The sequence below is a fragment of the Nestor notabilis genome, unplaced genomic scaffold, assembly GCF_000696875.1.
Source record: "Nestor notabilis isolate BGI_N333 unplaced genomic scaffold, ASM69687v1 scaffold5726, whole genome shotgun sequence".
Classification (NCBI taxonomy): Eukaryota; Metazoa; Chordata; class Aves; order Psittaciformes; family Psittacidae; genus Nestor; species Nestor notabilis.
Window position 1 is genome coordinate 51,626 of NW_009932274.1, and position 15,433 is coordinate 67,058.

At 35.8% G+C, this 15,433-nt stretch overlaps 1 protein-coding gene across 1 annotated transcript in view; it reads right to left on the minus strand.

The window, feature by feature from the left end:
- LOC104407119 (fibrillin-2) overlaps positions 1-15,263 on the minus strand; it is a gene marked incomplete at its 5' end in the record, with an annotated part of 48,624 nt that extends 33,361 nt beyond the window's left edge. Inside the window, 11 exons of the mRNA XM_010016306.1 lie at positions 712-873; positions 4,814-4,936; positions 5,321-5,443; positions 7,719-7,844; positions 9,119-9,241; positions 9,516-9,638; positions 10,706-10,831; positions 12,822-12,947; positions 13,065-13,187; positions 14,006-14,131; positions 15,138-15,263. Of these exons, the coding sequence (XP_010014608.1) occupies positions 712-873; positions 4,814-4,936; positions 5,321-5,443; positions 7,719-7,844; positions 9,119-9,241; positions 9,516-9,638; positions 10,706-10,831; positions 12,822-12,947; positions 13,065-13,187; positions 14,006-14,131; positions 15,138-15,263 (1,407 nt within the window). The remainder of the gene's footprint in view (positions 1-711; positions 874-4,813; positions 4,937-5,320; positions 5,444-7,718; positions 7,845-9,118; positions 9,242-9,515; positions 9,639-10,705; positions 10,832-12,821; positions 12,948-13,064; positions 13,188-14,005; positions 14,132-15,137) is intronic.
- Positions 15,264-15,433: the final 170 nt, after the last annotated feature.

Here is a 15,433-nt window from a genome sequence, read left to right on the forward strand (position 1 = left end):
ATTTGAATTAATACTATTATGAGACTGTTAAGGACAACATGGTTGACATTTCTGTTGCATTATTCACTCAAAGAACTTCAAAGCTCTAAAAAATTGACAGTTATCACCAGGTATCAGTTTTGAAAGTAATCAAAAGTGACAGAAATAGTTACCCAACAGTTACCAACACTCTTCTCGGACAACTACTGCAGCTCTCCAAATTAAAGCCATGATTTTAGTTCTAAACATTATTATTTTTATTTCCCTACCAACATGGAGCTGCTGAGTAAAAATTCCTACGAGATGCATGCAATCCATTCCATTCTTAAGTCAGGATATTTGCAACTACTATTTTTTTTTTTCCAATGGAACAAAAGTAGAAGCAAATAAAATATCCAAACCTACACAAAGTACATCAGCCTGGTCCAGTGGCAAATGCCTTCTAAAGTTACCACTGATTTATTACTGTAAGAATAGGCACCCAGTGAGTCACAGAAGACTAAAGGTCAGGTCTACTGATACTCAGGTCCACACCTCTGAATCACCCCTCTAACAGCAGCAGGGAGATTTTCTTTTGTAACTGTGCCAGAACATTGCTTCATGAAGAAAATAAAATCAGTTTCTTACACAGTAAGTGTATACATTTACAGTAATACAATGAAAAATTTCAAATATTTTTTCTGATCCTTCTAAGCATCTTCTATGGGGCAGAGTAAGAGAGTATTTCCTTACTGCTGTTTACGGGGGGACATGTCTCACAGGGGTTTCCCCAAGCTTTTCCCAGGGAGCAGCAGCATGAGGAACGACTGACTCCAACCCCAATTTCAGTGTTGCAGGATAGGCTGCCATCCCCTCGTGGTCCATACTTAAGGTAGCAATTGCCAACACGATTATCTACAAATAAAACACATATGACTACAGCTCCACACAATAATCAGGACAAAGGAACAGCAGGAAATCATTCTAACATTTCACATCTAGGACCAGAAATTCAGATAACATCGTGCTTTTAAAGTCACCGGCAAGCTCAAAACACTCAGGAACACTGACAGTTACTGATGTTGTGAGAAACAGCATGGAAAATGGGTAGCTTCAGCTTCCTAAATACCCAGAGGCAAGTTTAAAATGTTTGCATGTCTTCCAAAGTCACACCATACTCTAATGTAGCACATACACTATTCCCAGTCTTTCATCCCAGGAAACTTCAGAAACCTTGCTGGAGTTTGCTGTACATATTTCTTCATATTCTGATTGTGACTTGCCTAAGGCTCTTTCTTCTGGAATTATAAGAATTTACATATTTTTCTGTGGAATTACAGAACAAAGTCACATAACTGGAAGAATGCATCCACTGGCAAAGAAATTCTCCAAAAATCAACATTGACATGATACAAACGTGCACTATAGGTTTGAGGAAAATTAGTTATTTGTGCAATCAAACTCTAACATAATGATTTAGACAGCTGCTGGCATCAGTAGAATGAGCAAGGAATCTAAGAGAAGTAGAGTTATGAGTTTTCTTACTGCTGCATATATTGTCTACTTGTTCTTTATAAATGGAAAATAACTAGCAGTAACTCAGAAATATAAGGAATGAGAGGACAGTCAATTATCAGACTATTTCTTATTACAGCCAAATAAGATGAACATTAATTTCCTCAAGAGTAGTGTTATGATTCTAAAGACCATTTCTGTGAATTAACTTGCTATTACTGAGTTTACCTCAAAAGAAGCACAGAAACACACTTCTTTTTTTTTAAAGTAATTCACTGTATAAAGGCCACAGTATCTTTTTGCATTTTTAGTACTTCTGTTAATGGTATGACTAAGAAACTTACAAATGAATTTTTCAATTATTTCCCAAATGTGTATTTTACCAAGAAATATCACATTTTTATTTTACTGCCTACAGCAAGAGCCAGATGCTGCAGCCTTAGAAATTTACATGGAGTAAAATGAACACAGTACTATAAATGTAGGTAGTTCATCCTTTCAAAATTTTCAGAGTTTAATAGATGTCTTGACATGACATGGACTTTTAAATGACCCTGAGGTTTGGAACATATCTATGAAAAAAATCTGAAGGCAACTTTCTCAATTGCTAGGTACTATTTGTTCTTAAGATCCTCAAGTTAGTTAAATACATATGGTACAAAACCACAACTTCACATTAATTTTCATACTGGATTTTTTTTTTTTGTAAAGTTTCTTAACATCAACCAAGAGAAAAACCTCAAGCTTTCAAAAAGATTTAAATTTATTCCAATTCAAGCATTAATAGACAAGTTTGGGTAACTCTGCATGGTTTTTAAAAGCATACTGTACCAGAGATTGTGAAGAAGAAGCGCCTTCTTTGGCCCCACGTATTCTACGACCAATTTCAGTATCTCACTATAAATGCACACTGCTGTAAAGCTCAGATACTCAGTTAAGAACTGAGTGGCAGAGGCATATGTATTCTGTACCTCTGAGCCTCTGACGGAAAGAGAAGAAACTTCAAGCAGGGTATCTGTCTCCCTAGAGGCAAGATTTACCTGACATCACCAAACATCGTATGTCAGAGTGAAGGGGTTTTTTAAGACAGTGTTAGAAGTAAAATGAACTGCCTTCTTAAAAAGAGCACATCCTGCTCTTGTGGAATTGAGGTGAAGCAACCCAAATGTGGTTACTGTGTGAATACCTACCTCCTGTTCTCAGAGGAACTGAATGCTTCTCTCCATTTGTGATAGCACCAGACACAGGCCTTTTTAAGAGAAGTCAAGAAGAGATCTGGCTTCATTCTTCATCGGAAAAGTGAAAAACAGTGACCATTTTGGAAGACCTTCAGCCGAAGACCTCAGGCCCATTAAGAACAATAGGAGATGATAGACCTTGGAACAAAGGCAGAGCCTGAAATTCTCTAGCAAAGCATCTATACCAAGTCCATCAAGAGTTTTAGGTTTCGGTTTACTCCTCACATGAACTGTCTTGACACAGCACCATTTTCCCCTTTGCCAAGGATAATATTTCTATTTCTTCTGAAAGGAACTGGAATGCAAAATCCTCTGCCTTTTTTGCTCAAGCATGTAAGAGGGAGTGCTACTGAAGAGAACAGAAGCTGCTGTCCTTTGATAAGAAGTTTCTGCAACATTTTTCAGCTCATCTTGTGCATTTCAGAAGCAAGAAGCAATTTATTTATTTACTTTTTTTGGTTTTCCTACTAGCCTCTCTGGGTTTTTTGTTTGTTTGCTTGTTTGTTTTGCAAATAACTACAAGCTTGGAGTGAAAACTGGGTAATGTTTTACCATGTGTCTGTGACACAAACATTATTGCAAGTGAAGTTTCAACATGGAATTGCAGTCCTGAGACTGTAAAGGAGCATAAGCAAACAAAAATTCAGTTCTTCTCTCTTTGGACTGTGTAAATCAGTAAAGCAGACATACCCAAAGCAAACCAAACCTAGAACCAGTACCAGCCTATCTGCACTGGAATGACAATTCTCTCTGTTCTACCTCTCATGCAAAATCATTTAACACTCTGGAAATATTACAAATAAGAATTGCTGGTGAAATAAAACAAGGTCAAAACCTAACAACGTCTGTACTCATATAAAATAGTATAACTAATATGTTTTTAGTTGCACATGGTGCCCCAGCTCTCCAAGGGCTTCTAAAAAACACACACACTAAAGTGTCATTTCATTCACGGATTAGGGGTTTATTTCTATTATCTTACTTTGATGGTATTTCATGGGAAGCAGAGACCTTGCTTGCCTCTGTCAAAACCAAAAGCTGAATGTTCACTGAGTGTTTGTTGCACCGTGTCAAAGAATCAGCCTGGATAGAGATAGTAAGTGTACATCCGAGGCTTGCAGCTACTCCCGCAGATAGGTAAATGGATTCCAGGTCTGCCACTGAGTAAAGCTGAACTTGAAAAAAACCCAACACACAACCACACAACCCAAACCCCCATGTTTGCTCAGGGGACTAAGTCTTGGCAGTCTTTTTTCTGTACAATCTGTCATTGAGAAACTAAAAATGCCCTAGCAGTATTTCTTCAGGACAGAAGTAAGGGTCAGATAGGTTTTCTACCACTTTCTTAGTCAACATTTTTTTCTGAAAGAGAGGGGGCTTGCTCTCTCATTTGGGAGCCTAGGGTTTCTACATATATCCTTAAGCAGGTTCCCTTCCAGTGTGGAGTCTTCCTTGAGGAAACATGGGACCCCTGCCAAAAACGTCACTGTGACAACTGGTCCCAAAGTAGAGTGCCAACTCAAACTTCCATTTTTTAATGAAATGCAAGTCAGCTAGCAGTAGCATAAGTCATTCTCATAAGCATCTTCAGTCAGATCACTTAAGTTCTTTGGTCATAATTCAGCGTTTGAAGGGCTGATCATACATAAACGTCCTGTGTCATATAGTAGGGGGGAAAAATAATGAAAATTCACATTAAATTTGCATGAGAGGAAAATTATGTAACCTACAGTGAAACATGTCTTTTACTTTGTATTTCCAGCCAAATGGGTGCCACCACCAGTTTGAATTCCACTTTAGACTTAAGCTAAACACATAAATCAGCCCGAAGACACATCTAGGAATAAAAAATTCAGGTTTTAAATGAAAATTATTGACTGTTATGAGAGAAATGCAGATAATATGTGTTTTGACAAATTTTGAAAAGGTGTCTTTTAAAGAAACTATAAAACCCATTAATCAGTTAAAATAATTTAACTCCATCTCTGGAAAACTATGTAACAGGATAAGCAGCATGTGGGGTATAATTTTTCTATCTTGCAACCTTCATTTGCATCAAAACAGTCACCATGGCTGTAATACTTCAAGTAGTTTTTACTTACCTACACAACCCACTCCAGTAGGATTCAGCTGGAAGTCCGAAGGGCAATTACACTCATACCTTCCAGGAGTATTTACACAAAGACCATTAACACAATTAATGGGATCGGCACATTCATCAATATCTAAAATAGGAAGGTTACATTTATAAATCTACTCACTGGACAGAACAGAAGAATGATTTTACTTTTTTAGACAAAGTGGGCAAGAAAATTTCAAATGCTAGTGAATTTTGGCTGAAATTGAACAAACCTCCCTACTAATAATTCATCAAACATTTAGGAATAACCTTTTTACGGCTGTATATTTAAGAAGCCATTCTTTTTGTTCCATTCTTAAATGCACTCCGAAGAACACAATTCTACACATTGCTTGTTTAGTGGGGAAAAATACACTCTTATCATTGTAAGAGAGTACAATGCGTGTTTTTTTAACTCATCTTTAAATACCTTTGGTGTTATTAAAAAAAAAAGTTATTCTTGACATATTTCAGAACAGAAGAAATATACCTGTACAGTTTCCCCCAGTTCGGTCTAGTTCATAGCCATCATCACAGATACAATGAAACATTCCTGGTAGATTATTACAGGTACCAAATACACATATGTTCTGGAAGGCACATTCATTGATATCTGAAGGAATACATTAAGAACAGAAAATTACAAAGTATTACTGTATTGATATTATAATTAGTTGTACTACTAAAAGAAAATGAAGACACATGTAATTGAAAAAAATATTTAAAAAAGCAACACTGAGAAGTCACTTTTGGTTTTGTGTAGAACGCTATAGCTAGGCATTTGTGCAGCATTCTCCATGAAGCTGCTTGCTAGTTACTCCTGGTTTACCTAGTGTGAAGTAAAAATAGCAAAACTGACTCAGAATGAATGCTAAGGCAAAAAGCCAATAGGTTCCTTTCAAAATGTGCACTAAACAGAATAAAGCATAACACCATACAAAGGTGTCAGTCATTTCATAGCTCATAGTCTACAGCATTTCTTACTAATGGCAAGGAAGATTTCCAAAACACTACCCTTAAGAAAAAATACATACTAAGAAGAAAGAATGAGAGTAGGCATCAATGGTTCCTTATATCTCCTTGGAGAAATAATAGAGGGAAAAGAAAAAAAGGAAGTAAGAATTAGCTATGATTTTCTCAAGCCCACTTTAAATCAGTTATATAATAACAAAATAACAATGCATGTAACAATATAATAAATTTACAATGCATGTAAAGGTCTGTCTGTGTGCTCATGTAAACTGAAGATGAAATTAATTTGAAAGACACTCACAGAAAATCAGATGACTTTGTAAACTATGGTGTTAGAAAAGGAGTTACATATTAACAGCACAGAGTGCAAAGTTACAGTTTTAGACACAAATTATAAAGGACTTCTGAGTTGAAGGTAGCTAATGTAAGGGAAAAAACACCTGCAAGTACTGTCTGAAATCAAGACTTAAATTATCAAAATAAAGCAGCTGTGAAAAAGGCTACTGCAACTCTAGCATGTACTAGTAAGCTATTTTAACAGAGACAGGGAAGTGGAAATCATTAATACTGTTTTACAATGTGCAGCTAAATCTTCGTTTGAAATTCTGTGTACGCTGCTCTGTTCAAGAGCAGTAAAATAAAATAGGACAAGGTGTAAAAAAGGGATATTAAAATGATTCAAGTAATGAAATACCTATTTTAAACTTGTCTTGCTTGCCTTAGCCAAAGCTTGAGAAGCAATATAATGCCTCTCTATAGGAACATTTGAGAAGGGGTAACTTTTGAGGGGGGAGAGAGATATAAATTGTTAAGGGAAAAGGAAATTCATGCCTTTTCATAAATGAATTTTCATAAATTCATAAATGCCTAATATCCAACAGTCCTGAGTAAATTTAAACTGGAAATTAAAGGCACGTTTCTAAGTACCTCAGAGTACAGTCATTGAATGACCTCCAAATCAGGTCACGAACATAACTTGTGTTCAGATGAAGCTTTATAAGGTTACGGAAATGACTGTATCATTGAGAGGCTAATGTACTGACATCTCAAGGGATTTCTGAAGAAATTGGATGAATTATTTGCATTACAATTACTGTACCAAATCCAGGCTTTTCTACAGATAGAAGCCTGATTCATACATGTACACCTGAATGCCTGAACATGTCACATTACAGACTGAATTTTAGAGACTACATTTGGTTTTAATGTCTCATCAAGAATTTTAATTTTGTAAGACATGATGAGACTTCCACCATAAAATATGAAATAAGTTAAAAAGCTTTGGAGGACTGGCTAAAAAGACTGTCTCTAATATACAGTTCTCTCATACTAAGCTAAGAAACCTCATAAGACCTCAACAGGGAACAGAATTTGAATTGGACTAGAACAATAATAGTTCCTTTTGCCATTCACATAATCTGCTATAATATTGAGAGTGAAAAGGTGATGATAAAAAATCTCCAGTATACATGTTAAAGGAGTGATACAAACTTGTCAAATATAGCAATAATTTGCCTACTTCAATTTTCCTGAAAACATTTCTTTTAAAATGAGGTCACTTAATGCAGTTTCTGTCTACTATGTAAACACACTAACTAAACAGTGATGAACACAGGATTTTCCACACACTCTTCACTAGCGACAAAAAGAAGAGGAAAAATTAAAAGAACAAAATTACTGAGCCAAAGCTCTACCATGGGATTTTTGGACCACAGCCAGGAAAGCTTTATAAAAGGATGAAAGCCACCTTTAGCACAACTTACACTGCAAAATAATCCATGTTTGAAGAAATTACTCACAGGTGAAGCACGTGCTGAATATTCTGCTTCCAGGCTGATGTCCCTCCAGCACTTCTTGTTTGCTTTATTTCAGCCAATCCAAACTCAGAAAATGAACTTGAAGTACCAGTGGCTTACCTTGGCATGACTTGCTGTCCGAGGCAGGAGTGAATCCCATCTCACACTCGCAACGGTAGGCACCAGGGACATTCAAACACTGTCCATTTTCACACAGATGAATATTTTCTGCACATTCATCAACATCTGTAAAAGACAGAAAATCTCTCTGAAACTACATGTGTCACTAACAAAATAGAAATAATATCCTGGCATTCAAAATAATAGTGCTGTTGAGTATTGTTGATCTAAAATAAAACATTTACACATGAAGATGAAGGAAACTGAACGAATGCAGAAAAGCAAACATATATTCTCCAAAATAATTATTTTTACTCTGTCATGACTCCTTACTCCCTGTTTTCCATTAAGAGATTTTTAAAATTCTTTTTTAAATGCAGTTTTCAGATTCAGTACTATTGTCTTTGACAAATAAGTTGAATACTTTGCTTGCAATGTCAAGATTTGGCACATACTGCTGTGTTACTTTGACACAGAACACATTAAAAAAGCAAATTTTCTTACATGAATTATAAAAAATATTTTCAAATGCATTTTAGAAAGCCCTCTTTGAGAATTATGAACATTGTAACTACCATATACACACTACCGGAGATTCTTCTAGTATGCCCCAAAAGTAATTTTTTAACAGACCTATGAAAGAGCAGAATGATGAGGCATTCACCAATGCAGCCATCATAAGGACTAATTAAATTGTCAGATATATTTAGGGTTGTCCAAAAAATTTTTCAATATAATTTTTTCATTTTATTAGTCAATCCCTAGTACCAGATCTGATTTTTAAAAAATCAGAAGATCTGAAACACAGTTTGTAAATTATTATCTTTATACATCAGTTAATTTTCAATCACTTGCTGTGTGCTGAACAATGTTCATTCTTAATAATGAACTTTAACCAACAAATTTAAATACCGATATTATGGACAATATTTTTAAAGTGTAATTTATTTTTCTTCGGAAAAAAATCCAATGTTAATGATCAAATCCTGTTCCACTAATACAACGAGGGTGAAAAACAGGTGATGCTTTACCTGCCAGAGACAGACATGGCCTGTAAGAGGGGAACCATAACAGAGACATGTGTTCTTGACTAGAGAGCCTGCTACTGCAAGCAGCACATGCACATTTGAAAACACTGCAATGAACAGAAGGAGGTGGAAGAGGAGGATGAAACAGCAGACAGGAACTTCATCCAATAAATGGGCCCAGTGGGCCCAATTTGGCACCCAAAAGATCACTGAGTTGCCTTTGTTAGCATTTTGTCAGCAGATGGGAAGAATCCTCATCTTAAAAGACACGTTCATGTATAATGTCTGCACTTTGGGCTTAAATCTAATTGGCAAAGCTTCCATGCAACAGAAATAATCAGTGACGTGTCAACTCTCTCTGAAACTTCTTACCAGAACAAGTCAATCCATCCCCAGTGAACCCCTCTGCACAGGCACAGCGGTATGACCCCGGGGTGTTTACACACTGAGCATTCACACTGCACTGGTGGGTCCCATTGGAGCACTCATCAAGATCTGCACATCAGGGGCAAAAGATGTAGCAATAGATGCAGTTAGTATACTTGGCTTATAATAAACCGTCACGGTCACTAGCACAAGTGCAAAGATATTTACCTCTCCATAAATATAAAAAGTTCTCACTGGAAGATACAGGGTTAATCTACAGTGATTTCATTTTAGCTTTAAAATACATGGTTTTGGGCAAAATGTTTCCAAGCATTAAAACAAAACAAAACAAAACAAAACAATAAAAAAGAAAAGAGAAAAGTTTTCATTTCTCCATACTTACCAATACATTTAATGCCATTTCCAACCCATCCTTCTCTGCAACTACATTTAAAACTTCCTGGTATATTGACACATGAGGCATGCATGTCACAGTTGTGAGCACCAATTTCGCACTCATCCACATCTATGAGCACAAAATAAACTATTAGTATTTACATCAGAAGCACTGAGATATTACAAATTATGTTCCTTTTAAGCAATAATGTTGCTTATTTCCACTGTGCAGGTTTGCAGTCCTTTAAAAAACAAATGTTCATGCAAGTTACTTACGTTATACATGAACAAAAATAGTGGCAACTGTATTTTAATTTTGGGGGGTTTTTTGCTTGTAAACATGACAAACAGTCTGATTTGCTACAACTGCTTTTCAGTTTGAAATTAAAGCTATTTGCTAGATATATTTAATATGCTGATCTTTATATGTCTAAAAATGAGGTGAGACTTTTGGGTGCACAGACACATATCAGTTATAAAAATGATTATCCCAGGATTTTAGTAATTACATAACAAATTCTTATTGACCAAATTATATGAGAAATTCTGTCAATTTTCCCAGAAGAATAATCTTGGATGAACTTAGCTTCCTGAATACAATGAACTCAGCTTGCAGAAGACAAGGTACTGCTTAACTATCATAGGAACTCACACAGTTTAAAACTGTCTGACTATGATTCTTTAAAATTTTTTAGAATGGTTTGAAGGATGGCATAAACTTTCCCTCTTATAACACCACTTTTTTTCATTCTTTTATTTCTTTCCCTGTGTCCAGTTTCTAGACTACAGGGTAATTTCATGCAGCTTTAACTGACAGATGAGTTCAAACTTTAAGTATGTATGACAAATGAATACTGATAAAATACTTCTAATACTGAAATAATACAAAATGCAGCTGTGCCCACCCAAGCTATGTTTTGTACCACAAAATATTCTGACAATCTACGCTGATAAAACCTTTGCCTCTAAATTACAGTTATGTAAGGGGCCTCTCATATCATATAGATACTGGTCGAGGAATGTACTTTTTCAAACCCTGGATACATGCTGACAAATTTAAAACACTTATTCTTATATTTACTATTATGTAGAGATACCAATCTCTTACTTGTGTGTGAACACTTCAGCATTTATTTTACCTGAAAGCCAAACAGAGTATGAGTACACCATGACATATGTGATGGAAATTTACTTTACCTGTGCATCCAGTAGTTCCTTTCTTGACTGAATATCCTAGCTGACAGTGACAAATGAAGGAACCTTTAGTGTTTTCACACTCCCCAAATATACAGATGTTGGAATTCAAATCACATTCATTCACATCTGTAAGTGCACATAAATTCATTATTAGTTGAACATTACTGTCAATTAACAGCATATTTTGTCTTCTGGAATACTTTCAGTGAGGTATAAATATCAAAAGCATGATCCAACCCTACAACATATGGCACTTATTAATCTTCATCATAATGCATTTCAGCTGTTCTATTCTGTATTCTTTTAATTCCTTAAAAGCAAGTAAGGATGAATGTGTAGTCCAAATACCACAGTGTTTCCTAATTTATTTAGAATGCTAGTTATTAGACTATGAAGCCAATAACTTCTCATGAAAATCACTTTAAAGAATTTTTTAAAAAATGTTCTCAATCATAATATAGCTATATTTTTCTTTCAAATAAGAATTTATACAGAAAGAAAAAAGTAGTAAGCCACAACCAGAAACGTTTTTCCACAACCATATAAAATAAAATATCACAAGAAAAAAACAAGAACTGTGACCGTAGAAGTGCTGTTGTGCCAGACTCCCTTCCTTGACACCTCCACAATCTGACTGCTCAGCACTTGCTGCCTGGATGCACACTGAAGTTTCAAGAGGGACAAAAGTTGGCTGCTCATGTCCCCCTGTTCTTCCCAGTTTCACTGAGCATTGCACAGATGATGAAAACTTTCCATTAGGATATAAACCTCTCCTAAACAATAATATAGTTTGTACCTGAACTGTGGTTTAGAGTCTTAAATTGCATGCTAAATCTTCAGTATAGGCTTTCAACTATAACATAAAACTTTAACGTTATTCCAGAATCTACCTCATTTGGGAGCTAAATAGTTTATAATTAAAGATCTGGTTAAAACTCATACTAAAACATAGTCCTGTTATGAGTTACAATTTTGATGTTATTCAATTAGCTCCAATTTTACACTAATGCCAAAGATGACCTAATTCCACATGCTGTAAAATAAATACAAGATATAGAAGACATTTCTGCTGAAAAACCCAAACCTCAAGTCTTTTGTTGAAAGTAATGTTAGGTCCCGCAAAAAACTGTAGTTACCCCAAAGGCTTTTTGACATACTGGATGATGCTATTAGCAAGGAAAGCAACTACATAGAGGGCAGAAATTCACACTGTCTCACTGTAGGCTTTTAACCTTAACACCAGGTACTGTTTTCCTACAGAATGACAGTTGTGTATTTTAAAAAAGGATTTTGATTTTGCAGCCACATGCCACGGCTAATACAAAAGAATTATCGAAAAGATTGGTTCTTAACTTTTAAGTTGGTTGAATAAACATGGAATATGTGCACAAAACTGAAAACAAGAATATGGAATAACATAACAGTGAAGGTTAAAAGAAAATCTTAAACCCAACTGAAGCTGTAGAATAAAAAAAGACAAAACCAGATCAGGACAGCTTTGCTCAGCATTACATATAACTTGTTTCTCTTCAGTGTGTGTGTCTGTGGGAGTGTGCACACATGATAAGTGAAGGTTTGCTTGACAGATGCCCAGAAAACATAAAAAAATGTTATTACTATAGCCAAAATATGAAACATGAAAATTTATATTAAAATATGAAACATGAAAAAATATATTAAATGCAGAAGGTAAGAACTTCACCAAGATAAACTAAAAAGTTTAGGTTAATTTGACAACATACTTTTAATTTCCTTTATAATTACTTACGATAACTTCCTGAAGTTGAAGGAATAAACTAGAACATTTACAAGAGACAGAAGAAAATGCTTGGGCGCTCAAACAATCTCTCAATAGAGATGTTTTAGAGGAATCACATAATTACAATTAAATCACTCCTATTTCTGGAACTATGTGATTTCATTTGTCTATGGACTTCTCAAATTTTTTTCTAGCCTTCCTGGCATCTACAGTGATAGGTGAGAAAGATCTACAGATTATTTCCTTTATAATATACACAGATTCGATACCCACTTTCAAGTATTCAGCAGAACATCCTAAAACATTAACTGCAGAATATTTAGACTTGCATTAAATATGCTGCATACAGCTACCTACCAACACAAGTTTTCATATCCATAGAAGCCATAAATCCATCATAACAGAGACAGCGATATTCCCCTGGAATATTAGTACATTGTCCACCATCACAGATATCTGGATTGTTTTCACATTCATCAATATCTAGGATGGGGGGAAGAAAAAAAGCAGATAATAATTCTGTAACTCTGGTACAGATTGGCTAAAAGAATACCAGCATAAAAATACCATGGTGGAAGTTTTAAGGTACTAAAAACCCACCTGCACATGTCCTGACATCTGGCATGAGAGCATAGCCATCACTGCAGCTACATTCATAGCTGCCTTCTGAGTTAGTGCAGTGGGTGTCACAGCCTCCATTCATTATCATACATTCATCAATATCTGTGGAAGCAGTATTAGTAGTAGTAAGTTTATTTTTATATGGAAAATTAACCTTTTCTTGCCATTGTACTTAGAAAATGAAACAGTTTATCAGTGATATGATTCTGAATTTCTATTCTCACTCAACTGTCTCTGATTTATATTTTGTTCAGCTTTCTCTCTTTCAACTGCATTTTCATCTGCAGGAGCAAGTGGCTACTTTTAGTTGTTGCTTTTGTTCATTGTTATGTTTGTGTTTTGCAAAAGAGTGCAAAACACAACATGCAGAGAGGAAAAAAAGAGAACCCCTGAGAAACTTAGTTTTCATTAAAGCTTGAAATGTAGCAAAATTTATATTTTGGGGAGAAAAAAAACCACACCAAAACCCACACCAAAATCCAAACCAAAAAAACAACAAATAAAAAACCTCTCTGCACCTCAGTTCTCCTTACCAGTGTGATTACAACTACATAATTCAGTGTTACTATAATGAAGGATTTAAGAGTTGTATATAGTGAAACTATCAATGCACAGGGTTGTTCTTGCTTGATCAAGAAATCACACAGTATTTTCTGATCGCTAGCTCAAGCCTCTGATTTCACTGAAGTAGAACCATAAGAATATTTTTTCTCAAAGTATCCTGCAGAGCTCAGTACAGCAGATATATTTTTATACCTTCTTTATATTTCTAAGGTAATGGTTCATGATACACCTAATAGCAGAAGAGAACATGGTCCTGCTCAGTTTCAAAGGCAGGCATGAAATTAAATAAAAACAAAGACAGACGAAACAATATACACTGAAGCAGAAATACATAAGTGAAGTTGTACAACACTTACCTATGCAGCCTTGTCTGTCAGGAGTAGCCTGGTACCCAGAGTTACAGGAACACTGGTATGCTCCAACCATGTTCACACACTTGCCATTTCTGCAGAGATTGTCGCTTAATGAGCACTCATTTACATCTGGAAAATAATTATTCATATCGATTACCTGTTGCTCAGAATGCAGACTAACTGGTCAAATGCTAGAGAATGAGGGTGAGACGTAATATTTCAAACTGGTGGCTTTCAGGCTTTTTCAATTTCTTTCTTAGTGTGCTCCAGTTCAAGTGGATGCCTAGCCCGTCCCTGAGCAGTGATCAGTGACTTCCAGCCAATTTCCCCCCATTTTCTATACCAAGCATGACATGCTGTTGTATGGAATATCCCTTTGGGTCAGGTGCTCTGCCTCTGCTCCCTCCCAGCTTCTTGTGCCCCTCCTCACTGGAAGAGCAAGAGAGACTGAAAAGTCCTTGATTTAGAATAAGCACTACTCAGCAAGAACTAAAACATCAGTGTGTTACTGACACTAAAGCCAAAACACAGGACTGTACCAGCTACTAAAAAAATATTAACTCTATACCACCTGAAACCAGAATGGCAGCTCTGAACAGTATGTTTAAGCCAGAGTCCATAGGTTTATCTTCTTTGTTGCTAGTCTGTGAGCATTAACTGCACAGTCTGCTGGTTTAAATGAGCTCTTGAAGCAACTATGCACCAAACACAGAAACGAAGGGGATAACAGGCATTCTGGTTTTTGCATTTTTTCACCATTTTGGTGAATTACATGCAAAAAGGAAAGCACATTGTGCAATAAGGCACAATACTTTTTTTGTGATTGTAGGAACATTTACGTTGTGCTTGTATGTATTTTACTTGAAAGTAGCCACCATGTGTGGTACAGATCTTTGAGTTGCTAAATAATTCCTAATAAGCCTTGTAAAATATTCCTCTTCGAAGTCAACAGTGTTAAGGGCACTGGAGATATTACAGGATCTGTAAAATACTCATATAAAGTTACTTATATAAAGGAGGAGGAGCATGAATAAGGTATTCCGGAAACCCCATCCTTGCCATAGACAAGTTTTCCTAGCACAAATGACATCTCTTGTCAGAAAGCTACAGACTACTAGTCAGAGTTGAAACTCACCTATGCATTCCTCACGTGTTGGTGACAGCTCATGTCCCAAAGGACAGTCACACTGAAAACTCCCTTCGGTATTCACACATGTGCCGCCTCTACACAGCAGAGGGTTGCGTTCACATTCATCAATATCTGAGAAGAAACCATGACAAACAAATAAATCATTTCTAAGGAGTAACAAACAGAAAAGCAATTCTCAGTGCCTCTGAGCGACAAAATCTGGAGGTCAGAAATAAAAGGATTGTTTCACTAAAGTAGTGCCACTCCTCTTAGAAGAGAATCATAGAATCATAGAATAGTTA